A 27,292-nucleotide genomic window follows, 5' to 3' on the forward strand; every position below is an offset into this window, starting at 1 on the left:
TTACAATTACTTTTCTTAAATAAGTCATCCCTGATGACGTAAGCAGCCTTCAAATACGACCTCCGTAGGACGCAGCTAGTACTGACAGGGTTATAAAGAGAGCGGGGTATGGAGAGAAACACATAAATGAGTCCGTACATAACTAACACACAGAAAGGTTTGTACAGATTAAACATTAAGCAAATAAAGACGATTGCAACAATATATTGTTTTTATGGGTTTTTCGTGCGATTTGGGGTATTTTATTAGCTATAAGAATAGGCTAAAGTATGTTTAGGCTATATGAGAAATGCTGAAGGTGCAGCATTATGGTTTTTGGTTTATTAGCTAATATAAAAAGTTGTAAACAATATATTTTAGTCTCATTTTATGATAAATCAACTTTAGTTTGCAATCATAAGTTATTACAAAGATTTAGGTGTTTTAAAGTGAGTTTTGTCATTTGTAGATTGATGCTAATTTTAGCTATAATTCATATGTTACCAGGTGCGATTATATATTACATTATTCATTTTGAAAAGATAAATCACACAAGGCTATAACAAAAAAACTTTTGCTTTCTAGTTTGTTTTCTTAATCGTGAGCGCGGCGGTGTGTCTGTTGAAGTGCTGAACAGCCGCATTGAGTGAGCGGTGTTTTACAACAGGTTCCTTTACTCATAGAAATAATCTTAGACAAGCTGTCCGAGATTATTGCTTGCTTTATCAGTATGATTGTATGTTTTTTCTGTTTGTGTTTTACCATTCTGATAACTGGTGATGCCTAAACCCATCTTTCACATCTTAGAAAGCACTTTGGTCTGATGTGAACAGGTGTTGCTGGTGTAATGGAGTGGAGGATATTTTCCTGACACACTTTGAGCCTCTTATAGTTTACCAATTGAGTTTAAATGCCACAGCTGACTTGAGTATTGTTGCTGATCATGTCCATCCCTTTATGGCCATCTTCTGACGGCTACTTCCAGCAAGATAACGCACGTCACAAAGCTCAAATCTTCTCAAACTGGTTTCTTTAACATGGACAATGAGTTCAGTATGCTGAAATGACCTCCACAGTCACCAGATCTCAATCTGAATGTCAGTAACCAAACAGTTGATGGGCCATTGACTTCCATAGTATTTTTCCAATCCAATCCAGTTTGGTTACCCATATTCTAATGTATTCAAAATATCTTTTTTTGTGTTCAGCAGAAGAAAGAAATTAATAACATTTTGGAACAACTTGAGGGTGAATAAATGACGACAAATTTTCATTTTTAGGTGAACTATCCCTTTAAGAGTCTCAGGAGGAAGCTGTGGTTTAGTGTTAAGGAGGAGGGTCAACATGGTCAAAGAATATAAAGTGTGATTTTAACATAGATAGCACTACTTTATGTAAGAAGATGAAGAAATTACTATTTTTAGCTGCTCTGTTTGTGGCTGTTTTTGCCAAAAAGACTTTCAAGAGGTGAGTCACTTTGGGGTTTAAATGGATGACAGTTCGTCCAAAACTGATAATTTACTCACAATTATGACATTCCAAATGTGTATGATCATTTTTCTGTAGAATACAAATAAGTTGTTTTGAAAAAACTTCAGTGTTTTTTTTATATTTTCATATGTTATAAAATATCTTCATATAACGAAAATTAAAATATGAGAGTGCCATATCATTTCTAACAACATAATTAAACATGGTGGTCAGAGACCAGGTTCTTCGGATCACTGCACAAGATGAGGCACAAATCTCTCTCCTGAAGGAACTTTCTGAACAGGGGCATCTTGGGGTAAGTCTCACATCAAGACCAGAGATCTACATTTTTTTATGTTTCTCCTATGCATTTGGTATTTAAATTAGGAAACTGTGAACATCAGGTTTCCTTTTCCTTCCTTCTGTGTTCAGTTGGACTTCTGGATGGAGCCCGTTCATGAGTCCCTGCCTGTGGATGTTCGTGTCCCTTTTCACAGCCTCCAGGCTGTCAGGGCGTTCCTGGCGTACAATCAGATCCAGTATAATGTCATGATTGAGAATGTTCAGGTAGGAATATTACTGGAGAAAAAAAACATTTTATTTCATATAATATTAAATTATTATTTATTGAGGGTAATCACAAAATGCAAACCTAAAGTTTTTTTTCTTGTTGACACCATTCTTCTTGCACCATAAGGATTTGCTGGATAACGAGGAACGTGAGATGGTGAAATATCGAGCCTTTCCGAGAAGTACCGACGACTTTGTCTACACCACCTACCATGACCTGAAAACTGTGTGTATCAATACTTTTCATATGTTTTTCAGAAATTCATTACCCATTGTATCTTTTAAACAATTTTAGACACAAAATCTACAATCATTTGATCTTCACCATGCTATTTGCAGATTTACAATTTCATGGACATGCTTGTGGCAGAAAACAGTAATCTGGTCAGCAAAATTGTGATTGGTCAGAGCTATGAGAGACGCCCCTTGAACATCCTGAAGGTAGGCCATAATAAATAATTATATAATATAAAACAAACACATACACACAAATCACGCATACATGGGGAATGGAAAAGTGAAAGTGAATAAAACCGGAACAGAACAGGGGAATGAATCTATGGAAAAAGAGTAATTTAACCATCTGAAAGAACCATCAGTTTCTTACTTCAAAGCACCGTGGTTAACTTATAGTAATCCTCTATTCACGCTACGTTTCACGTACAGGTATGAAATTCAGTAGACACAATAACAGCCCAAGACCTACAAAAAAGTCCCTAGGTGCAAAATCTGAAAACCCAACAGGAAGTGAGATATTTTGAATTTTCTCTGCAAAATTTTTGCAGTTTTTGCCATTTCCAGACATTGCACTTTAACAAACTCCTCCTAGAGCTTTAATCAGATCAAGGTCATATTTGGTCAGTCTAATCTAAAAGCCTTTGTGATGTTAAATTGCGAAGATCTTTACTTTTCGCTGAAGGGCGTCCTGACAAAGTTCGATGCTTCACCATGAAACAGGAAGTTGTTGTAACTTGGGCATACAATGTCCGATCAGCCCCGATCAATGTCCGATCAACTTCACATGATTCATTAGAGTCCTGACCTGAAGACATCTACAATGCAATATTCAGTTACAGTCATAGCGCCACCTGCCGGCAACAGGAAATGACATGTTTTACACTGTGATTAACTCCTCATAGAGATTTAATCAGATCAACATAATATTTGGTCAGTCTAATCTTAAGGCCTTAGCAATGTTACATTGCAAAGATCTTGAGTTTTCACTGAAGGGTCGGATGTTTCGCCATGAAGGAGGAAGCTGTTGTAACTCAGGCATACAGGGTCCGATCTGCCCCAAACTTCACGTTTAATAATGTTATGAGAACGTTAGATTAACTTTAGAATAACATTATACAAACCAAAAACTAACGTTAATCTAACATTCCCAGAACGTTAGTTTTTGGTTTGTATAACGTTATTCTAAGGTTAATCTAACATTCTCATAACGTTATTCTAACGTTAATCTAACATTCGCAGAACATTATTCTAATGTTAATATAACGTTCCCAGAACGTTAGTTTTTGGTTTGTATAACGTTATTCTAACATTAATCTAACGTTCCCAGAATGTTATTCTAACGTTAATCTAACGTTCCCAGAACATTAGTTTTTGGTTCCCAAAACATTATTCTAACGTTAATCTAACTTTCCCAGAACGTTAGTTTTTGGTTCCGAGAACATTATTCTAACGTTAATCTAACATTTCCAGAACGTTAGTTTTTGGTTCCCAGAAGGTTATTTTTAGGGCCCGAGCACCGATGGTGTGAGGACCCTATTGTAATTGCTCAGTCAATTATTCTTCTTCTCCGAAATAAATCGTATTTTTGAGGGCCTAAACATGCTCGAAAACTCATGCATGTCACCCACTATTCACTGTTTTCCTAAGGCCACCAGATGGTGGTGGCCCCGGGTGCGAGGGCCCTTTCATCACTGCTTACAGCTTTAATTTTCTTTTGTATTTATACATTTCACTATATGAATATTATTTACTTCACAGTTTTGGGGATTCTGGCATAATGTCGGTCCAGTTACGGGTATATTCTGGGGCTTCTGGATAAGTTGTGGTTGAGGTCTGACTGACATCTGGGGATTACGGCGCTGTTGTAGGCCAGTAATAGCAAATCATTGATCTGGTTGACTTTCGGCAAACAGCACTTGAGCCAACCTTGGGCTGTAATTCCATGCAGTATGTGGGCCAAAATCTCTGCCGAAACTCAGCCAGACCCTGGCCCAATCCAATTTGCTGTCTGGGTTAGTTTGAAAGTTTTATTTAGCATTTTTCTAATTTCATACTTTCCCCTTTACTAATTATGTTATCTATATTATATGATCAATTGTCAATTATATTAACAATTTGAGTGAAAAGTTGAAATGAAAAATTTACATTCATTTAATAAATAAGTGAATGCACTGGACATCAACAGACAAACAAATAAAGGAGAATTTGTAAAAAAAAAAAAAAAAAAAATGTATCTCTACAATATATATCAGGTTTTACTAAGGTCACTCCTCAGCTCTATTTTTTTTTTTAATACATTTTTCAAAATCCAAAACATTTCCAGATTTATGATGTAATTTCTGCATCACTAGCCACACCTAATATAACTAGATATGCCAAATTTGAACGAGCAAACACATTCATGCCATGTCGTAATTACCGTAATTTCAAAATGACAACACGTGACGTTCTGAGCTGATTACGTCGTCGGACTGGGAATTATGCATTTCTTTGGCAACACTATCAATGCCTAAATCAGGGGTGTCCAAACTCGGCCCTGGAGGGCCACTGTCCTGCTGAAATTAGCTCCAACTTGCCACAACACACCTGCCTGGAAGTTTTTTAGTATACCTAGTAAGACTTTGATTAACTGGTTCAGGTGTATTTAATTGGGGTTGGAGCTCAACTCTGCAGGGTTGCGTTTCCCAAAGCGAACTATGGTCGCAAGTTCCGTCATTACCAATAGAGTTCAAAGGGACTTTGACCATAGTTGGCTAACGATGCTTTTGGGAAACGCACCCCAGGACAGTGGCCCTCCAGGAGCAGGATTGTACACCCCTGTCCTAAATGAATGTGCAGCAGTCAGGTAGTACAGTGGTCATGTGGTACAAGTAGGAGGTCTCAGAAAATTCCCAGCTTACAAGTTATGGCATGAATGCATATATATAACCCCGCCCACAACTCACACCATTGGCCGAGTCAGTGTTGTGTAGAATTAATTGTGTTGCTCAAAACAAAGGAATTTTCATAGCGCTTTGTTTACAGTCGTTTACAGTTGAGAAAGTTTAACCTATGAATGGCAGTATTTTAACACCAAAACATTTACATTATTCAGCTTCAAAATAGATTTTGAATCTCATACTTTCCTAATGTGTATTTAAATGCAGTATGTGTAATATAATTATGCTTTTTTTCATAATGATAATGTCCTTTCACTCAGTTCAGCACTGGAGCGAACCGCCCAGGACTCTGGATTGACACTGGCATCCACTCCAGAGAATGGGTCACCCAGGCCAGCGGAATCTGGTTTGCCAAGAAGGTAAAGCTATTTATTCTTGAGTTAGCAAATACAAACATGCTTTTAAAAAAAGATTCATTGGTATAATGGAACAGGAACTGACTAAAGCACATACAGGTGCTGGTCATATAATTAGAATATCGTGAAAAAGTTCATTTTTTTATTGTAAATTATTTTAAAAAATGAAACTTTCATATATTCTAGATTCCCTACATGTAAAGTAAAACATTTCAAAAGTTTTTTTTTTTTAAATTTGTTGATTAGAGCGTACAGCTAATGAAAGTCCAAAATCCAGTATCTCAAAATATTAGAATATTTACATTTGAGTTTCATTAAATGACCATCCCTACAGTATAAATTCCGGGTATCTTCTGTTCTTTGAAACCACACTAATGCGGAAGACTGCTGACTTGGCAATGGTCCAGGAGACAATCATTGACACCCTCCACAAAGAGAGTAAGTCACAGAAGGTCATTACTGAATGGGGTGGCTGTTTACAGAGTGTATATCAAAGCATATTAAATGCAAAGTTGACTGGAAGGAAGAAATTGGGTAGGCAAAGGTGCACAAGCAACAGGGATGACCGCAAGCTTGAGAATACTGTCAAGTAAAGCCAATTCAAACACTTGGGAGAGCTTCACAATGAGTAGAATGAAGCCGGAGTCAGCGCATCAAGAGTCACCACACTCAGACATCTTCAGGAAAAGGACTACCAAGCCACTTCTGAACCAGAGACAACGTCAGAAGCATCTTACCTGGGCTAAGGAGAAAAAGAACTGGACAGTGAACAGTAGTCGAAAGTCCTCTTTTCAGATAAAAGTAAATTTTGCATTTCATGTTGAAATCATGGTCCCAGAGTCTGAAGGAAGACTGGAGAGGCACAGAATCCAAGCTGCTTGAAGTCTAGTGTGAAGTTTCTGAAGTCAATAATGATTTGGGGGGGCCGTGACGTCTGCTGGTGTTGGTCCATTGTGTTTTATCAAGTGCAAAGTCAATGCAGCCATCTTCCAGGAGATTTTGAAGCACTTTATGCTTCCATCTGCTGACAAGCTTTATGGAGATGCTGATTTCCTTTTCCAGCAGGACTTTAGCACCTGCCCACAGTGCAAAAACCACTTCCAAGTGGTTTGCTGACCATGATATTACTGTGCTTTATTGGCCAGCCAATATGCCTGACCTGAATCTATGGGATATTTTCAAGAGAAAGATGAGAAACAGTCGATCCAACAATATACAGATGATCTGAAGGCTCAATAGTGCCTCAGCAGTGCCACAGGCTGATCACTTCCATGCCACACTTCAGTGATGCAGTAATTTGTGCTAGGAGCAAGTCATTTGCTGTAATATGTCCTGCCGATCAAGTATTGAGTGCACAAAAGAACATACTTTAAAGAACTTGAACTTTTCTGTTTTGCAAATCCATTTTTTGATTGATCTTAGGAAATATTCTAATATTTTGAAATACTGGATTTTGGACTTTCATGAGCTGTACGCTCTAATCATCAAAATTTAAAAAAAAAACTTTTGAAGTGTTTTACTTTACATGTAGGGAATCTAGAATATATGAAAGTTTCATTTTTAAAAATAATTTATAATAAAAAAATGAACTTTTTGATGATATTCTAATTATATGACCAGCACCTGTATATCCGTCTGTTTTGTCTTGTGCAGATTGTGACCGACTATAGACGTGACCGCGTCCTCACCAACATCCTTAACAAATATGATATCTTCTTGGAGATCGTCACCAATCCTGATGGTTTCGCCTACACCCACAGCGATGTGAACATTTAATTCAGAACAACTATATTTTGTGAATAAATCCCAACCGACTGCTTTTAAATTGCAAATCTGTTTGTTTAAGGACCGCATGTGGCGTAAAACCAGAAAGCCGAACCCTGGCACCAGCTGTGTTGGAGTTGATCCCAAAAGAAACTGGGATGCAGGCTTTGGAGGTGAGATACAGTACAACTGCAATGATAAAAGTAAGGCCCATGCCTTGGGTCAGGTGGAAGGGTCGGCCCGACCTCTTTGATTTGATTGGCCATCTCAATTATTTTGACATTGACAAGTGCTGGTAGACCACTGAAGCAGACCAACCTTAAAGTGTATCTTGGAGATGCAAAGGTTGAGGATCCAAATGCAGTTTATTGGGGTAATCCACAGACATAATCCAAAACAGGCAAAAAGGTCAAGACACAGGCAAGCAGTCCAAAACAAACACCAGACAGGACTCTCAGACAAATAGGGTAATCCAGGAAACTGGGGGTCAAAACCATTAATATGAGAAAACCAGGAAAGTGCTCAAAAATGCAGTACAAACACATACAAGACTTAGCAATGAACGACAGAATTGACCAGGCTTATATAGGGTGAACTAACAAGGTAAATGAGACACAGCTGAAAGCAATGAGTGCTGATGAGTCCGGGCAATGGATTATGGGAAATGAAGTCCATGATAGAGTGACAATAGTCTGGGATGGAGTGCCCTCTGGTGTTTATCAAGGGCAATCCAGCTGGTGATAAGTAACTATAAGTAAATTTCCAACTACATGTCAGCTAAATCTCATTAGAGCATCAGAAGACTGTTAGATTCGGGTTAGTAGAATAAGTTGACGTACTTGCAAAATTACTTATAGTCAGAAGAATGTCTTTTGGGGGACCATCAAAATTAAGTGTTAACAGATATTAAGCAGACAATCTACTAATACTCTAATAACTGGTAATTGACATGTAGTTGGCTGCAAAGTTACTTATAGTTAGTAGAATGTCTAAAGTGGACTACTGAAATAAAGTGTTACCTGTAACTTTTAAGGGGCTGTAAAGATTTAAATGGTTAATTCACCCCAAAATGAAAATTCTTACTCACCCTCATGTTGTTCCAAACCTGTGATACTTTTGTTGATCTTCGGAACACAAATAAAGATCTTTTCGATGACAGAATTTGACATGAGAATGAATCTCATTGGTTACACAGCACGTTTGAGCTCCTGGAAGAGGTTTGTTCTTGTGCGTTATTCAGATTCGATTGAGCTTCTGCTTATGTTCACTGATCTGAAGCCTAAATTAAATCTGTTCATCATAAAAAGCGATCGATTCTCTAAACTCCTCAATTCATATGGATTACTTTTCCGATCTCTTTATGAACTTTTTGAAGCGTCAAAGTGTCAGTTGCAAAAGCAGTCTATGGAAGGAAATCTGACAGCATTCTGTCAACAAAAAGATCTTCATTTGTGTTCCAAAGATGAATGAAAGTCTTATGGGTTTGGAACGACATGAGGGTGAGTAATTAATGACAGAATTTTCATTTTGGGGAGAACTAACCCTTTAAATAGTATGTAAAACTTTCTTGTAATTCTCTTATTTTCATCAACAGGTCCTGGATCCAGCGGTAGCCCATGCTCTGAGATCTATCGCGGACCCAGTGCTCATTCTGAGCCAGAGGTCAAGGCCATTGTGGACTTTGTGAAATCTCACGGCAACCTCAAGGCCTTTGTGTCCATCCACAGCTATTCCCAGATGCTCCTGTATCCATACGGATACAAAAGCACTCCTGCCAAGGACCAGACTGAACTGGTATGCATGTGGAAACATACATTTCTAGATATATTTAACAACACTTAAAATTAATTCTGTATTGTCTCTTCAGCATGAGCTCGCCAGCAAGGCCATCTCTAAGCTGCGTTCATTGTATAACACGAGCTACAAATATGGAAGCATCATTACCACCATCTGTAAGTTTAATAACATTCACTTAATAATAGATTTGCATCACGGTTGCCCAGCAAACAATCTCTCTGTTTTGTTCTCAGACCAAGCCAGTGGAGGCACTATTGACTGGACTTATGATCAGGGCATCAAGTACTCCTACACCTTTGAGCTGAGAGACACTGGTCGCTATGGTTTCCTCCTGCCAGCCAATCAGATCGTCCCCACTGCTGAGGAGACCTGGCTGGCCCTGATGGCCATCATGGAGCATGCCATGAATCATCCATATTAAACAATATTTCTTTTATGTGACGAAGTTAATAAAAGAGTGTTAATAAAAACAATTAGTGGCTGAAAAGGGATATATCCATACCATATCAGTTATCAGCTATTATTAGTTTTTTTTTAATTTATCAGTATTAGATATTTAATTGTTCATGCTCATTTCCTCTATTTTTACATTTAGATAAAATTTGCCATCATCTAACGCTCTCTTAAAGTTCATCTTTAAAATGCTACCAGTTTAATAACATTAAATTAAATGTAATTTTTTTCATACTGTACATAATAATGTTGTTATATGGAAGCCTGTTTCCGCCACTAAATAAAAAAATAAAAAGAGTAATTGCAACATTTTATCTCAGAATTCGGACTTTTTTCCTCGCAATTGTGAGTTTATATCTCAGAATTGTGGTTTTTTTTTCACGCAATTGCGAGTTTATATCTCAGAATTCTGACTTTTCTTTCCTTGCAATTGCGAGTTTATATCTCAGAATTGTGACTTTATAACTCACAATTGAAAAGTCAGAATTCTGAGATAAAAAGTCGCAATTGCTCTTTTTATTTTATTTAGTGGCGTAAACGGGCTTCCATATGTTGTGATGCCTAAATTTACTTTATTAATTTATTTTAGTTTTTAGTGTTTTATTTTTAATTTATTTAGACAAAAGAGTATATAAATTTTAATACAGACCATTTATTAGTTATTGACTAAAATATGGAAATTATGGTCACACTTTAGATTGGAGTCCAATTCTCACTATTAACTATGACTTTTGCCTCATTAAACTCCTTATTACTGCTTATTAATAGTTAGTAAGGTAGTTGTAAAGTTTAGGTATTGGGCAGGATTAAGGGATGTAGAATATGATCAAGAATAAGGCATTAATATGTGCTTTATAAGTACTAATAATCAGTCACTATCCTAGTAATATGCATGCTAATAAGCAACTAGTTAATATTGTGAATTGGACCCTAAAGTGTTACCGAAACCATTTTTATTAATCTTTTGTAGTAAAAGAGCTAAAAACTTCCTCCCCAGTCCAAAAAAAAAAAAAAAAAAAAAAACATTTATATGGCATTATAAGAACACCATTTATTAAAACAAAAGTCAAAAATAATTAGTTTTGAATTCATGCAACATTGTGACATCATCCAGATGCATCAACACGTCTCATTGTTAATACGTAGGTATTAATACGTAACTTTCAAAGACACAAAACGTACATTTTTGTACGTTTAGAAAGGTACTAAAACGTACAATATTGACGTAATTATGGCACTAAAACGTAAAAATACTTACGTAAATATTTTACGTTTTTTCGCTGTAAAAACGTATCTTCATGTCATAAAGATATATGTATAATTTCCATTTTATCGTTTTGTAGATAAATGTAAGATCCCTAAACCCCATCCCGAACCTAAACCTACCCATTTTATACAGAATGTTAAAAGAATAAAATAAAGAACAGAAATGTGTAGGAAAATGACAATTTTAGTAAAAATATAACATTAAAACGATATTTTGAGCCACTAATCCTACACCTACCCCTAAACCTATAACCATTTCTTTAAACTACCTACTGTTATAAATAAAAGATTGACAGACAAACAAGCGTAATCACAATAATTTATTTTTTGCGAAAATGTCAAAAGTGGTACCAAAAGTAGTTCATGATGATGAGTTCCAGTCACAGTCCTCTCTGGCGGTAATAGTTTTTTATAGGGTACAGAGCAGAATTTAACTCATTAATCCATGAAAACATGATAAATTCGGCTTCTCTCCGTGAAGGCGCGCACTCATTTCAAATGTCAATCCACTGAAACACGGCATGTCGCAATCTTTGACGAAGCAGGTGAGAACCAATGAGCGTTCGATATCAGTGCCGTAAACCATGTCGTAACGCTTCTCGAGGGTGGCGCTACTTTTCAAATTTGAATCATAACGAGCGCGAGCTTTGACTTTGACGGTTGCTGAGAATGAAGATGAAGATTGATGGATAAAGGGCTGAATTTGGATCTGTTCCTTACAAACATATGGATTCTAAAGATTTGTAGTACAGTGAACTAATAAAATGGATGTGATTTGTGAATTTATGTTGTGCTTTGGTGTATCTTATGGTTGTATTGTCAGTCGCTGCATAGGAGAAAACGCCTTCTGTGTCTCACAGCAAACAAACTAAATATTACAAAATGGTTAAACAATTACAGAAATTTTATTCATAAGGTTTCAAATTGTAGTCTTGTTTATCATTATGTAATCCTCCGAAACGAGCAGCACAAGTCACGAACAGAAATGTTATTTCATATTATGTAGATGAGTAAACGGCTTTCAATAAATTCGACTAAAAACATAATTAAATCATTAAAGCCACGATTTTAATATTAATACATGGGAATTCATATTCACTCTTTACGTTACATGATTTACGTTTTTATTGCTGTTAATACGTAAGTATTTTTACGTTTTAGTGCTATAAATACGTCAATATTGTACGTTTTTGTGTGTATGAAAACGTAAATAAATGTACGTGTGGTCGAACCAATTTACGTAAAAATACACACGTTTTCTCATGAGATCACGTTGAAATATGACACCTGTTGGGTGATGAGAAACCATTAATCAGAATAATAATCATAATATAATGAATATGAAGCAGGACAGATGTTTTTATTCCTAAACACTAGAAAACTAGTGATATAAGTGTAAAATGAGCTTTTCCTGCTGATCTTTACATTCCTCCAAAGGATCCGAAAGATTGAAACAGGTGACTGAAGTTTATTTTTAGGCCAAAACCTTATTGACACACCTAGACTTTTGCTCTTATCAGTCAGCTTATTCAGTATTCACTCTGTCAACATTTTCACTGGAATTGCCACAAAAAACAAAAAACAATTTGTTTATAATTTTAAACCCATTGTGACTAATGCTTCCAAAGTGATTAAGTCTCACATAATTTCTACAAAAACACTTTCTTGTCATTTGTTGCTATATTTAGAAACAGGCGAGAAAACACATGCAATGTTCTCATCACTTAAACTCCATCAGTGTTTTATAAGGTTGTGAGAACCAAAGCAGCAGGTTTGTCTGAGCCCTGACCCCGTTAGCTCCTCGACTCCAGTTATCATCACCATTATAGCAGGCCTATATAAAGGAGGCACTTACTATGAGAAACTCTACTTCAAGCAGCAAGATGAAGGGGTTACTGGTTCTAACTGCTCTTTTTGTTGCCGTGTTTGGCAAAGTCACTTTTGAGGGGTGAGTTCACAAATCTTGTGTCTCCAAGTAGCCTATCTCTTACTTTATGCTTTCAAATTACTGGTTAATAAATAAACATGTTTTAGCATATCGTCCTATGATACTGACAACTGAAATACAGAAAAACAAACTGTGCCAGTTTATGTTTTATTTATCTAAAATATGCAAAATAGGCCTATAATCATTCTGAATATTGATGCTATTGATCACAACATGAGGAGAGTTCCTGGGTAACATTGTTAGAAATTGTATTAATGTTTCTACAGAGACCAGGTTCTTCGGATCACTGCAAAAGATGCAGAGCAGATCACTCTCCTGAAGGAACTCCATGAACCGATGCTCGGGGTAAGTGTTTGTGAAGCTCATAAATCATTTGATTGTTTTAGATTTGTTGGGATAAAGGTTAGATTTGTTTCTGTGGTCAGCATTATTTGAAAAAAAAAAAAAAAAAAAAAAAAACCTGCTAAATGATAGTTCAAGTTTATATTATTATAAATTATTATTAATATATAATATTAACATTTATTATATATTATTAAAAATATATATTTTATGGTGCTGCTTACACTTTATCATCATTATGTATGTAAGGAATAATTGACAACGGGCTGTTGAATTATTAGAAAATGAATGCACACCCGAGGTGGTAATGCGACCACAAAGCCAAGCAGAGTGCATTATTCCTCGGGTGTGCATTATTTTTCAAGAATAAAGTGTGCAGTAGGGTCTCTACTGTAAGTTTGTAAACTGTTAAACTATTTTACTAATAAAATCATCAGAGCAGCGCTGACAACATATTTTATGTGCGAGTGTTGACTAGCATAAACTTTAGTAAATCGCATTGTGTAATTCATTTAAATACTCTCCTCCCATAAAATTTGTGTCTGAAAGGGAAACTCCTACAAATGCATTTGCAATAAGGTCAGCCGCAAAAACAACTGAGTTCACGCCTTTTCAGCGCTAATTTTGCACTGCGTGTCTTTAGTAAATCCCGACACTAGTTTTTTAATGCCAAAAGAGGGTTTGCGCTGGCGCAAGCTGTTAGTAAATCTGGATCTTGGTGTGAAAGAGCCTTTACATTTGCCAAAAATAGAATGTTTTTGTTGTTATAAAAACAAACAAACAGCCCAGCCCAGATGAGAAAAAGTAACGCAAAAGTAATGTAACATATTACTTTCCATTAAAACTAACTAAGTAGCGCAATAAGTTACTTTTTTAGGGAGCAACGCAATATTGTAATGCACTACTTTTAAAAGTAACTTTCCCCAACACTATATATTACTATTATATATAGATTATATTATACTCGTATTATAATGCAATATAAAATATTACATTATTTTCCTCTGTGTTCAGCTGGACTTCTGGATGGATCCCGTTCATGAGTCCCTGCCTGTGGATGTTCGTGTCCCCTTTCACAGCCTCCAGGCTGTCAGGGCATTCCTGGCTTACAATCAGATCCAGTATAATGTCATGATTGAGAATGTTCAGGTGGGAATATTTCAAAGCTGTGGTTGGAAAAAAAACCCCCATAAAAATAATGAAACTTCTGGTCATATTTACTTCCATATAACAGTAAATAATTATTTAATCCTTACTTGATGGCTTCCTGTAACATAAGGATTTGCTGGATGATGAGGAACGTGAGATGGTGAAATATCGCGCCTTACCGAGAAGTACCGATGATTTTGTCTACACCACCTATCATAACCTGAACTCTGTGAGTGGTGCAACACAAGAACTTTTAACATCATCATTTTAATAGAAACTATATGATGTTTTATTGTACTTTAAAATTGTTTGCATCAAATGTGTTTAAGACTTCAGTTCAGTTTTTTGTGTATAAGCCTACAGAACCTAATTTTACATTCAACCATGCATTTGATCTTCACCATACTGTTTGCAGATTTACTCTTTCATTGACATGCTTGTGGCAGAACACAGTAATCTGGTCAGCAAAATCGTAATTGGTCAGAGCTATGAGAACCGCCCCTTGAACGTCCTGAAGGTAATTTTACTATTAGGAAGCTTTAGTGTTATTACATATAGCAGGATTTAATAGAGATGGAAATACATTATTAAATCCCAAGGATAAATGAATATTTCCATTTGTTCATCATAACTAATATCCTGTCACTCAGTTCAGCACTGGAGCGAACCGTCCAGGACTCTGGATTGACACTGGCATCCACTCCAGAGAATGGGTCACCCAGGCCAGCGGAATCTGGTTTGCCAAGAAGGTCATCTGAAATTCTGAAATACAATCTACTTCAACACGACTGAATCAAAGATTTATACCAGTGTATTTTTTGTTGATTAGATTGTGACCGACTATGGACGTGACCCCGTCCTCACCGACATTCTTAACAACTATGATATCTTCTTAGAGATCGTCACCAACCCTGATGGTTTCGCCTACACCCACAGCAACGTGAGTTTGATGCCTGGAAGACATTACATGCACATTCAGTTTAACAGAACAACTATTTTAATGAAATTTGCCCTCTTTCTTGTGGAATCCAAATGGTTGGTTGGTTGTTTAAGGACCGCATGTGGCGTAAAACCAGAAAGCCGAACTCTGGCTCCATTTGTGTTGGAGTTGATCCCAACAGAAACTGGGACGCTGGCTTTGGAGGTGAGATACTTTAATAATTGCAGTTGTACTTTAAGGGGGGGGATGGGTCTGCCTGCCATCTTTGATTTGATTGGCCATCTCAATTATTTTGACATTGATGAGTGCTGGTAGAACACTGAAGCAAACCAACCTAAAGATGTAAGTTGGTTACACTTTATTTCGAGTCCACTTATTATATAGTTCACTTTAGACATTCTACTAACTATAAGTAACTTTGCAACTACATGTCAACGAACTCTCAGAGTAGTAGACTATTAGGTTCGGGTTAGTAGAATAACTTGACATACTTGCAAAATTACTTATAGTCAGTAGAATGTCTGTTGGAGGACCATCAAAATAAAGTGTTAGCAGATATTAAGCAGACAATCTACTAATACTCTAATGACATATAGTTGGCTGCAAAGTTACCTATAGTTAGTAGAATGTCTAAAGTCGACTACTGAAATATAGTGTTACCTGTAACTTGTAAGGGGCTGTAAAGATTTAAGTAATATGTAATACTTTCTTGTAATTCTCTGTTATTCATCTACAGGTGGTGGATCCAGCGGTAGCCCATGCTCTGAGACCTATCGCGGACCCAGTGCTCATTCTGAGCCAGAGGTCAAGGCCATTGTGGACTTTGTGAAATCTCACGGCAACCTCAAGGCCTTTGTGTCCATCCACAGCTATTCCCAGATGCTCCTTTATCCATATGGATACACAAGCACTGCTGCCAAGGACAAAACTGAACTGGTATGCATGTGGAAACATACAATTCTAGATTTATTTAACAACATTTAAAATGAATTCTGTATTGTCTCTTCAGCATGAGCTCGCCAGGAAGGCCATCTCTGAGCTGCAGTCATTGTATAACACGAGCTACAAATATGGAAGCATCATTACCACCATCTGTAAGTTTAATAAGACTCACTTAATATTAGTTTTGCATCACAGTTGCCCAGCTAACAATCTCTCTGTTTTGTTCTCAGACCAAGCCAGTGGAGGCACTGTTGACTGGACTTATAATCAGGGCATCAAGTACTCCTACACCTTTGAGCTGAGAGACACTGGTCGCTATGGTTTCCTCTTGCCAGCCAATCAGATCGTCCCCACTGCTGAGGAGACCTGGCTGGCCCTGATAGCCATCATGGAGCACGCCAAGAATAATCCATATTAAACATAAAACAATAATTCTTATATGTGTCAAAGTGAATAAAAACAACAGAAAAAAAAAATCACCATCTTATGGATGTTGCTTTGATATACATTATCAAATATAAAGAATACATTGTTCAGCCCTGAAAAGCTTCTGGAAACTGATATATCGTATAGGTTTATATTGGATATTTAATTGTTCACGCTCATTTCATTTGCCATCATCTTACACTCATCTTTAAAAACACCAACAATTTACAAATACTGCTAAATGTAATTTTTAGCAAATCTCAAAATGAATATCCAATTTTCATACTGTACATTATAATGTTGTGATGCCTAAATTTATTTTCAGTTTTTAGTGTTTTATACTTAATTTATTTAGACAAATGGGAATTTCATTTTAATATCAACCATTATTGTCATGATCTCAGTCACCATGCCTGTCACCTTCTGCACTACATCTCCCAGAATCCTTCCTGGTCCACCACAAGCACACATAACAACAATTATCACCAGCTGTCTTCAATCACCTCATCACCCCAGCACCAGACATAAGGACACTCCACATACACACGCTGTCTGGTCTTGTCGATTGCTAAGACTGCTATTGCTTGGATCATGACTTACCTGAAGTATACTTACTAGTGATGCAAAGTCCGATTAATTTCCGCAAACCGGTTCTTTCGGACAGTTCGGCTCAATGAACTTTCCTAAAAGTAGTGCACCTACAGCACACATTACAGGCATTAATCCACGAATGCATATGTTCTTTATGTCTAAAGTACATAGAACGAGTAAACCAGTCTTATCAACTCCTTATTAATTGTCCTTATAAACTCCATGATTTAACACCTGCATGCACAATAAACCATAGGCTAGTAAAGTTTAGTTTTTTTTTAAAAAAAATAAAAATTTTAATAAAAATTAAGGCCTATTTAATAAAACCAGTTATACACATATTTCCAGTACATTTGCCTGTTATTATAAGAAGCTTACATTTCAGTGTCAGCAACTCACTCGTCAGGATCCTTGGTAATCATCTGCAAACTTCGACAGTTCTTTGAACCGTCTCATTCGGGGTTTTTTTTGAGTCGGACATGCTTCTTCGTCTGTGCATCTTGCCTCATTAACCCAGAACTAAAGTTTGATTCAGTTCAATTTTGTGAACCGACTCAACTGGTTACTTCCTGAGAACCGGCTCAAAAGAATTTGTTCAAGAATCGAACATCACTTATACTTACCTCTGTATCCTGCTCCTTGTTCATGTCTCCTCTTCAATCTCCATGTTCCTGTTCCTTCTCGTTCTCCAGTTTCCACACGGACAACCTGCAAACCAAGGAAAGATATTCATTGCATATCAGTGACTGCTGCCTGTTGCTTTCACTCTGTCAACTTCACCTATTTGTCAATAAAGAATTTGACTTTTTACTCACCCATCTCTTCAGCCTGTGTTTCCTGGACAGAAGACCAAACCTCAACCGTATTGCAGCATAAGCATACTTCTCCGCTCGATTGATATGTTGTACTCCCTCAACCAAAATGGCCGTCCAGTTAAGAGGTATGCTGAGGATTTCCTGGAGCTGGCTTCTACAGTCTACCTGGATGATGATTTGCTCATGAAGATGTTTCATTAAGGTTTGGATGAACCTTTGTTCTCCAAGAAGCCTTAGGATGTGAATAACTGTACATTAGAGCAATAGATTCTCTACACCCTTCTGCTTAGCCGGGCCACCCCTGAAAGACCTCTTATTCTTCCTGTGAACCCTGAGTCTAATCCAGTGTCAGCTCCAGTCCAAGCCAATCTAGAGTCTGCACCAGTTCAAATCATTCCAGAGTCTGCTACAGTCCAAACCAATTCAGAATCCACTCCTGAGTTTTCTCCAATCCATGAGTCTGCCCAGGAGTTCACTCCAGTCCATGAGTCCGCTTCAGAGTCAACTCTAATTCATAAGTCTGCTCATGAGCCTGCTCATGTTCTCGAGATTAGTCAAGAGTCCGCTCCAGTGTCAGCTGTCAGCTCCTGCCCCTGAGTCCCAGAGCTCAGCCCAGTACCTGCGCTATCCCCAGAGTCGAGTCCAGAGGTCACAATGCTATCGTTAATGGCACTAGCTATTGGGTGTGTTTGGGCGGCACTCTGATGTTTCCCAAGAAAATTGGGGGGGGTTACCCGGTCAAGGCTGAAGTGGCCGTTCCTGTTTCCTATGCTTCTGGGTCCCTTGTCTCGGGCACAGAAGCCAGCTTACTCTCCTGTCCTCCCTGCTTCTACGTTGTGGTCATAGTGACCATCACAAGCATTAGAAACTCCTATACTCCTGTCTCCTGTGTTCCAGCCACAGCGGCCATTAGAAACTCCTATCTCCTGTGACACGGCCATGGAGGCCATCCCAGATTCGTCCGCTCTCCCTGACAAGGCCATGGAGGCTGTCCCTAAGATGCCTGTCCCTGCACTGCCGGCCCCGCCCTGGGTCCCTGAAATGCCAACACCTCCCTGGCCCCCTGCACTGCCGGCACCTCCGTGGCTTCCTGAGCTACCGGCACCTCCCTGGTTCCCGGGGCGCCAGTACCGTCCTGGAATCTCCTTGTCCTGCCTATATCCACCTGTTTACCTGTTTATCACCTGCCTCTGTTCCAGGATGCCTCACCCTCCCTCCCCGGGTGGATTCTGTTTGGTGCGCGCCTTCCGGGAGGGGGGAGTACTGTCACGATCTCAGTCACCATGCCTGTCACCTTCTGCACTGCATTTCCCAGAATCTTTCCTGGTCCACCACCTGCATTCCATAATCATTACCAGCTGTTTTCAATCACAAAAATAATTCACTTTGAATTCATGCAACATTGTGTCATCATCCAAATGCATCAACACATGACCACCTACATTTAAATATGACACCTGTTGGGTGATGAGAAACCATTAATCAGAATAATGATGTAATGAATAGGAAGCATGACAGATGTTTTTATTCCTAAACACTAGAAAAACTAGTGATATAAGTGTAAAATGAGCCTTGAGCTTTTCCTGATCTTTACATTCCTCCAAAGGATCCGAAAGTTTGAAACAGGAGACTGAAGTCTATTTTTAACAGGAGCCCAATCTGATGCATTTTCAGATTTATGAATCTGTCAGTACAGCAAATGCATGTGGAGTATTTCATCAGACTATATTTGAGCAAATATTGGTGGAACTCTCTCCTTCTTTCCTTTTACTTGATAATGTTCAAAGCTAAAGTGATTGTAACTTTTATTATCTAAATGTTCAGGTTAAATCCTCTTTTCCTATCAGTTCTAAGAAAGACTTTTACCATTAAAGAATAAGAGGTTAAAGAAAAACAACTTTAATAACTTAATAATCAACTTTAATGTGGTCAGATTAATTATATTGAAGTCTTATAAATAATTAAATTATTCACATCATCCTTTTTGTTTTGATTATGTTTTCAAATTATAGCTCAATTTGCATGCAAAGGGGTGTTTTTTTAATCCAAAAAAGGCTAAAATGATATGATTTGTTATAATTTCAAACCCATTCTTCCAAACCCATGCTTCCAAAATGATCACGTGTCTCTCGTAATTTCTACAAAATATTACATCAGCAATTTTTGCAAAACAACATCAAAAACATCACAGAAAACAAATGAGTAGGTTTGCATAAAAGGCATAAAAACACATGTACATTATCGAAAAATGTGAACTAGTTAGTGACTATGGACTGAATTTCCAGTTTACCTCCTCATTTGACAGTGAACAATGGACTTGAAATAAGTACAGAAACTTGTTTTCTTTCTTGTCAATAAACCCTGAGCTGCTATATTTAGAAACGGGCGAGAAAACAGATGCAATGTTCTCATCACTTAAACTCCATCAGTGTTTTATAAGTTTGTGAGAACCAAAGCAGCAGGTTTGTCTGAGCCCTGACCCCATTAGCTCCTTGACTCCAGTCATCCTCACTATGATATTATATAAAGGAGGCGCTTACTATGAGAAACTCTACTTCAAGCAGCAAGATGAAGGGGTTACTGGTTCTAACTGCTCTTTTTGTGGCCGTGTTTGGCAAAGTCACTTTTGAGGGGTAAGTTCACAAATCTTGTGTCTCCAAATATCCCTTACTTCATGCTTTCAAATTCCTGGTTAATAAATAAACATGTTTTAGCATATCGTCCTACGATATACTGACAGCTGAAATACAGAGAAACAAACTGTGACTTCCATGTGCCAATTTTTGCTAAATAGGCCTATACTCATTATTCTGAATATTGAAGCTAAAGAAACTGTATTAATGCTTCTACAGAGACCAGGTTCTTCGGATCACTGCAAAAGATGCAGAGCAGATCACTCTCCTGAAGGAACTCCATGAACCGATGCTCGGGGTAAGTGTTTGTGAAGCTCATAGATCATTTGATTGTTTTAGATTTGTTGGGATAAAGGTTAGATTTGTTTCTGTGGTCAGGATTATTTGAGAAAAAAAAACAACAACAAACAAACACACAAAAAAAAAAACCTGCTAAATGATAGTTCAAGTTTATATTAATATATTATAAATTATTATTAATATATACGTTTATGGTGCTGTATTATATATTTTCATTACATAAAATGTATACATTTATTACTGTTATATATAGTTTATATTATACTCATATTATAATGTAATATAAAGTATTACCCTATATTTTCCACTGTGTTCAGCTGGATTTCTGGATGGATCCCGTTCATGAGTCCCTGCCTGTGGATGTTCGTGTCCCCTTTCACAGCCTCCAGGCTGTCAGGGCATTCCTGGCATACAATCAGATCCAGTATAATGTCATGATTGAGAATGTTCAGGTGGGACTTTTTCAAAGCTGTGGTCGAAAAAAAAAAAAAAAAAAAATCTGAAAAATAATTAAACTTTTGGTCATATTTACTTCCATATAACACTAAATAATTATTTATGGAGTTGAAAATCCTTACTTATTTGATGGACTTCTGTAACATAAGGATCTGTTGGATGAGGAACAACTGCAGATGTTGAAATATCGCACCTTTCCGAGAAGTACAGATGACTTTGTGTACACCACCTATCATGACCTGAACTCTGTGAGTGGTGCAACTTTGATTCAATAGCATTACATGACATTGAACTTTCATCAGCCCTTTCAAAGAAACTATAATGTTTTACTACACTTTAAAATTGTCCATATCAAATATGTTTGACTTCATGCAGTTACATTTTTTATAAGTCTACAGAACCTAATTTTACATACAACCATGCATTTGATCTTCACCATACTGTTTGCAGATTTACTCTTTCATTGACATGCTTGTGGCAGAACACAGTAATCTGGTCAGCAAAATTGTGATTGGTCAGAGCTATGAGAGCCGGCCCTTGAACGTCCTGAAGGTAGGTCACGACTCACAATTAATAACAGTCTTAAGGTATTCTTTATGCTTATTTTACTATTAGGAAACTTTAATGTTAGTTATTATATATGGCAGGATTTAATAGAGATGGAAATTAATTACTAAACCCAATTTGCATACTATTTATATGCCAGATTAGTGTGTCCTAAATCATACTGTGCTAATAATAGTACTTTGGAAAATATCAAATCTCAAGTGAGTCCACGAAGTATGCAATGTTCATCATTTATCAGCTAATATTGCACACAAGCTATGGATATGCTATGATTCCAGTAAAGTAGTAATGATATTTAGGCTAATAATTTTAGCTAGACGCTAATAAGGTGGTATCAAGATGCAATTTTATTTCACTGCCATACTACTTGCAGAAAAAAAGCATGCTTTATACACCAGACTGGAAATTGTAATGTACATTTTTATTAAAGAATTGAGATGCATGCAGCCTAAAGGCCCATTCACACCAAGGACGATAACTATAAAGATAACGATAAAGGTATAGTTCTAAAAATCGTACTCAATATTAAACAATAGCAGAGTTCAAACCACAGCTATAACGATAACAGCACAGGGAAACGATTTCGTTGGAATCACTTTCAGAATGATTTTATCAAGGATCAAGGATGCAGATAAGGCTGCCTTCCTTGACACGCCAGTCTCCACCACTGGTCTCTTCGCCTCGCGGTAGACAGTTTCGCCGAGTGCTTTATTGCAGCCTCAGAAGCTGTTCTGATACTTTCAGATATCCAGATAGTCCCCCATCACAGACCGCGTTGAGATTCTTGTTCAAGGGGGTGGCTTACCACCCTATTGTCCTTCCATTTGGACAGTCTCTGGGACCGAACACTTTCACAAAGTGCATGGATGTAGCCCTCTCCCCTCTGAGACAGAAAGGAGTGTGCATCCTGAATTACCTTGATGACTGGCTTGTTCTAGCCCAGTCGGAGGCTGAGGTAAATACTCACAGATTCTTGCTCCTCAGCCATTTGGAATGCCTGAGACTCAGGATCAACTTAGCCAAGAGCTCACTGTTTTCCAGCCAACAAATCGCCTTCCTGGGAGCAGTTCTCAACTCTGCCCAAATAAGGGCCAGGCTCACACCAAAGCATGCTCTGTCAGAGGCTGGCAGCATCATTTAAAGTAGGGGCTTCCCTTTCAGAGGATGCTAGATGGCCTCCGCATCATCAGTAATTTTGCTGGGCCTGCTACACATGCAGCCCCTGCAGTATTGGCTGATACCCCAAGTTCCAGCCCATGCTTAGCACTTAGGTCACCTTCGCATTAAGGTGGACCATGGTTGCATTTTAGCCCTGGCCCCTTGGAAGAACCCCAGTTGGTACCAGACTGGCATGGACATGGGGATGGTCTCCAGGAGGAGGATGTTCTCGACAGATGCTTCCAATATGGGTTGGGGAGCTCTGTGCAAGGGCAGGAATACTTCCGGCTGCTGGTTGAGCACAGAAAAGCGGCTACATATCAACTGCCTGGAAATGCTGCCATTTTTTCTGGCCCTCAAAACCTTCCTACCAGACCTGATAGGGCACCACGTCTAGGTCAGTTTGGACAACATGGTGGTGGTGTCTTACATAAACTACCAAGGTGGACTCAGATCAAGGCCTCTATACAAACTAGTGAGATGCCTCCTCTTGTGGGTAAAGTGCAACCTGCGCTCGCTGAGAGCAGTGCACATGCCGGGGAAACTGAACCAGGGAGCAGACATGTCCCAGGGCAATGTTTCCCCAGGGGAATGGAAGCTCCATCCCCAGACAGTTTAAAGGATCTGGAGTATCTTCGGGAAGGCAGAGGTCGAAGTCTTCACCTCAAAAGACAACTCTCACTGCCAAATATTCTTCTTGAAGGACAGGGACACGCTGGTCTGTACATGGCCCAGCCTCCCTCTTTGCCCTTTTCCCCCAGTCATGCTGATCGCTCATGTCATCAAACGGATCAGGGAGGACAGATGTACAGTCCTTCTGGTGGCCTCTCTCTGGCAGAACCAGCCATGGTTCCCCAATCTGATGCAGCTGCTAGCAGCAGCTCCAGGGCCAATTCCTCTGAGGAAGGACCTCCTTTCCTAGGTGAAGGGAATGATCTGGCACCCCCAACCCAAGATGTGGGCCCTCTATGTATGGCCCCTCGACAGGAACTCACGGACCTCCCAGCGAGAGTGCTAAATACTATTTCTGAGGCTAAAGCCCCATTCACTGGACATCTCTACACCCTTAAGTGGTCTGTTTTTCTCTAACCCTGAGATAATGGGAACGAGTATTGCATAGCTGGTCATGCTATTATGCTACTTGACTAGGCGTTTGTTGCTTCAGTCAAGTTAATCTGATTCCTATGGCGATACGAGCCCGTTATATAGACGGATGATCCACTCATTCTGGCGGGCTGCAGCACCCGTTTTGGCAGGCTGCACAAATTGATTTGTGCAGATTCACTGCAGCACCATAGGTTCATGGAGATTACATTGCTCAGATTACTATGGCTTGTGCAGTTTCACTGCATGATTCAATAAGGTTTCAGCATTCGGAGAAAAAGGAGTTTTTCATATAGTGCCTAACAACGCAATACTTGTTCCCGTTATCTCAGGGAACCAAGGTTACGTTATTGTTAACTTTATAGTTATCGTTCTTGGTGTGAACGGGCCTTACATAAATGTCAGGATAAATATTTCCATTTTTTCATTATGACTAATATCCTGTCACTCAGTTCAGCACTGGAGCGAACCGTCCAGGTATCTGGATTGACACTGGCATCCACTCCAGAGAATGGGTCACTCAGGCCAGCGGAATCTGGTTTGCCAAGAAGGTCATTTGAAATTCTGAAATACAATCTAGTACAGCATAACTGAATCAAAGATTTATACCAGTTTATTTTTTTGTTGAGTAGATTGTGACCGACTATGGACGTGACCCCGTCCTCACTGACATCCTTAACAACTATGATATCTTCTTGGAGATCGTCACCAACCCTGATGGTTTCGCCTACACCCACAGCAATGTGAGTTTGATGCCTGGAAGACATTACATGCACATTCGGTTTAACAGAATAACTATTTTAATGAAATTTGCCCTCTTTCTTGTGAAATCCAATTGGTTGGTTGTTTAAGGACCGCATGTGGCGTAAAACCAGAAAGCCAAACCCTGGCTCCAGCTGTGTTGGAGTTGATCCCAACAGAAACTGGGAAACTGGCTTTGGTGGTGAGATGTAGCATTAAGTTTGGGATTTTAGGGTTCTGATTGATTTACATATTCAGATGATATGTAATCTTTATTCTGTTTTTCATCAATAGGTCCTGGTGCCAGCACCAACCCATGCTCTCAGACCTACCATGGACCCAGTGCTCATTCTGAGTCAGAGGTCAAGGCCATTGTGGACTTTGTGAAATCTCACGGCAACCTCAAGGCCTTTTTGTCCATCCACAGCTATTCCCAGATGCTCTTGTATCCATATGGATTCACAGCGACTGCTGCCAAAGACCAGGCTGAACTGGTATGTCACAGAAACATGCTGATTTTGATGATTTTAACATATTAGATCTATTCAAATAAAATCTGTATTGTCCCTTCAGCATGAGCTCGCTAGAAAGGCCATCACTGAACTGAAGTCTTTGTATAACACTGCATATACATATGGCAGCATCATTTCTACCATCTGTAAGTACATTTACAGTGAATCTAAAGCTCTTAACTTGTCAATATCATAATGACTATTAATTTAATTGCTAACAATTTCTTTGCTCTCAGACCAAGCCGATGGAGTCACTGTTGACTGGACTTATGAACAGGGCATCAAGTACTCCTACACCTTTGAGCTGAGAGACACTGGTCGCTATGGTTTCCTCCTGCCTGCTGATCAGATCCTCCCCACTGCTGAGGAGACCTGGCTGGCCCTGATAACCATCATGGAGCACACCAAGAATAATCCATATTAAACATTCTACAATATGAGTCAAAGTGCATAAGTATGTGAGTAAGTGTAAAATGCACAAGGGATAATGTACAGTCAGTCGGTCATTATGGCAAAAAAGGGGTTTATTTTGCAATAATGACTGTCAGATTATAGATTATCCATCTTATTACATTGCTTCTTGACAAATAAATAATGCTATGGACATGAAATGTTGATTTGAGTTGAAAGTGTTTTATAATCTTACCTGTATTTTCTCCTGAAGCTTCCACTAACAAAAATAGTCCATCACAATTTACAAAACTTAAGGCTTAGCAAGAAGACAAACACCACAACACTACAGTAATGTTAACATTAATGTCTTCACAGTTTGATGTCATTTTCACTACAGTCGATGACTGAGATGCATGAAGAATTTAGCGTTTTATTTACAGCTTTGCCAGGGACGACAACAAACATTAAGAAATATTAGGGAATTACATTTTCACTAGTAAAAACGTGAATTCTTGATATCAACAATGACATCATCACTCGCAGGAATCAAATTCTTGGTATCAAATATTAAATTTTAAACGGGACCTATTATGCCCCATTTTACAAGTAAAATAAGTCTCTGATGTCCCCAGAGTATGTATGTGAAGTTTTAGCTCAAAATACCCCACAGATCATTTTTTATAGCATGTTAAAATTGCCACTTTTTGGGGTTGAGCAAAAACGCACCGTTTTAGTGAGTGCCCTTTAAATGCAAATGAGCTGCTGCACTTGGCCTAAGAGGGCGGAGCTTCAAGAGCTCATTCTCCGGTGTCAGGAGTCAGTCAGTACGCACTATAATGTCAGAAACTGCGAATATATGCTGCATGGAGATCGAGCAGGTATAGTTTAGTTTAATTATGGTTATAACTTATATTGTCTTCTTTTTATCCACTATATTAGTACAAGCCTGTTTACCGATGAGTTTTATAACATTTATTGTACTTCACACAAAATATGAAGCGTCTGTTTTCACTCTAGAAAATCACTGTAAGAGCTTAAAACACAGTGCAAGTGTGCATTAAAATATCCATAAACTCTTTCTCTCCCTTGCATTATCATCAACATACACAGCGAATTACACAGAAACACTCATTACAACTAAGAGTAAACAAATATATAAAGACCTTATGCCTTTTCGGGTGGTGCTTAATAAACTAGTAAACTTTATATCCGTAAATCAACTCCGATGAACTGTAATAAAGTGCTCTCACCTTCATTACTGCCGTATCCAGTATCACTCTGGAGACTGTGTGTTTTGTATTGTCCCTTTGTATTGACATTCGTTCACAAAGCAGTCTGGTGTGAAATTATTCACGCAGACATAAACGAATTTCGGTAGAATTGAGGGAGCATTTTCTTCAAAAAACAAAATTAATCCACCTTGTTTTCAGCGGCTCAGATTTAG

General features: G+C 38.3%; 2 protein-coding genes across 6 annotated transcripts; both read left to right on the plus strand.

Moving 5' to 3' along the window:
• Positions 1–283: 283 nt before the first annotated feature.
• LOC127507377 (carboxypeptidase A1-like) lies at positions 284–11,617 on the plus strand. The gene is made up of 11 exons (XM_051884431.1): positions 284–1,446; positions 1,684–1,765; positions 1,882–2,016; positions 2,147–2,245; positions 2,359–2,460; positions 5,456–5,554; positions 7,205–7,315; positions 7,398–7,488; positions 8,910–9,109; positions 9,183–9,267; positions 9,346–11,617. The coding sequence occupies exons 1-11, from the start codon at positions 1,382–1,384 to the stop codon at positions 9,531–9,533; spliced, it is 1,257 nt and encodes a 418-aa protein (XP_051740391.1). The 5' UTR covers positions 284–1,381; the 3' UTR covers positions 9,534–11,617.
• Positions 11,618–12,573: 956 nt separating this feature from the next.
• LOC127507376 (carboxypeptidase A1-like) lies at positions 12,574–26,070 on the plus strand. 5 transcript variants are annotated; one of them, XM_051884428.1, is made up of 11 exons: positions 12,574–12,779; positions 13,046–13,124; positions 14,136–14,270; positions 21,523–21,621; positions 21,824–21,925; positions 24,655–24,753; positions 24,835–24,945; positions 25,055–25,145; positions 25,238–25,437; positions 25,517–25,601; positions 25,692–26,070. In XM_051884428.1, the coding sequence occupies exons 1-11, from the start codon at positions 12,688–12,690 to the stop codon at positions 25,877–25,879; spliced, it is 1,281 nt and encodes a 426-aa protein (XP_051740388.1). In that variant the 5' UTR covers positions 12,574–12,687; the 3' UTR covers positions 25,880–26,070. The 5 variants fall into 5 exon arrangements, with proteins under 5 accessions (XP_051740388.1, XP_051740389.1, XP_051740390.1 ...); XM_051884429.1 differs by lacking the exon at positions 14,136–14,270 and adding an exon at positions 21,235–21,369; XM_051884430.1 differs by lacking the exons at positions 13,046–13,124; positions 14,136–14,270 and adding exons at positions 20,837–20,915; positions 21,235–21,369 and having other exon boundaries at positions 12,577–12,779.
• The last annotated feature ends 1,222 nt before the right edge of the window (positions 26,071–27,292 follow it).

The sequence above is a fragment of the Ctenopharyngodon idella genome, chromosome 24 (assembly GCF_019924925.1).
Source record: "Ctenopharyngodon idella isolate HZGC_01 chromosome 24, HZGC01, whole genome shotgun sequence".
NCBI classification, from domain to species: Eukaryota; Metazoa; Chordata; class Actinopteri; order Cypriniformes; family Xenocyprididae; genus Ctenopharyngodon; species Ctenopharyngodon idella.

Bases quoted from the DNA above. Each gene is read 5' to 3' on its own strand.
- LOC127507376 (XM_051884428.1), top strand. From the start codon at position 12,688: ATGAGAAACTCTACTTCAAGCAGCAAGATGAAGGGGTTACTGGTTCTA. The intron at 21,622-21,823 runs GTGAGTGGTGCA...TACTGTTTGCAG, and splicing joins CCTATCATGACCTGAACTCT to ATTTACTCTTTCATTGACAT. The intron at 25,602-25,691 runs GTAAGTACATTT...CTTTGCTCTCAG, and splicing joins CAGCATCATTTCTACCATCT to ACCAAGCCGATGGAGTCACT.
- LOC127507377 (XM_051884431.1), top strand. From the start codon at position 1,382: ATGAAGAAATTACTATTTTTAGCTGCTCTGTTTGTGGCTGTTTTTGCC. The intron at 1,447-1,683 runs GTGAGTCACTTT...CATGGTGGTCAG, and splicing joins GCCAAAAAGACTTTCAAGAG to AGACCAGGTTCTTCGGATCA. The intron at 9,110-9,182 runs GTATGCATGTGG...TTGTCTCTTCAG, and splicing joins CCAAGGACCAGACTGAACTG to CATGAGCTCGCCAGCAAGGC.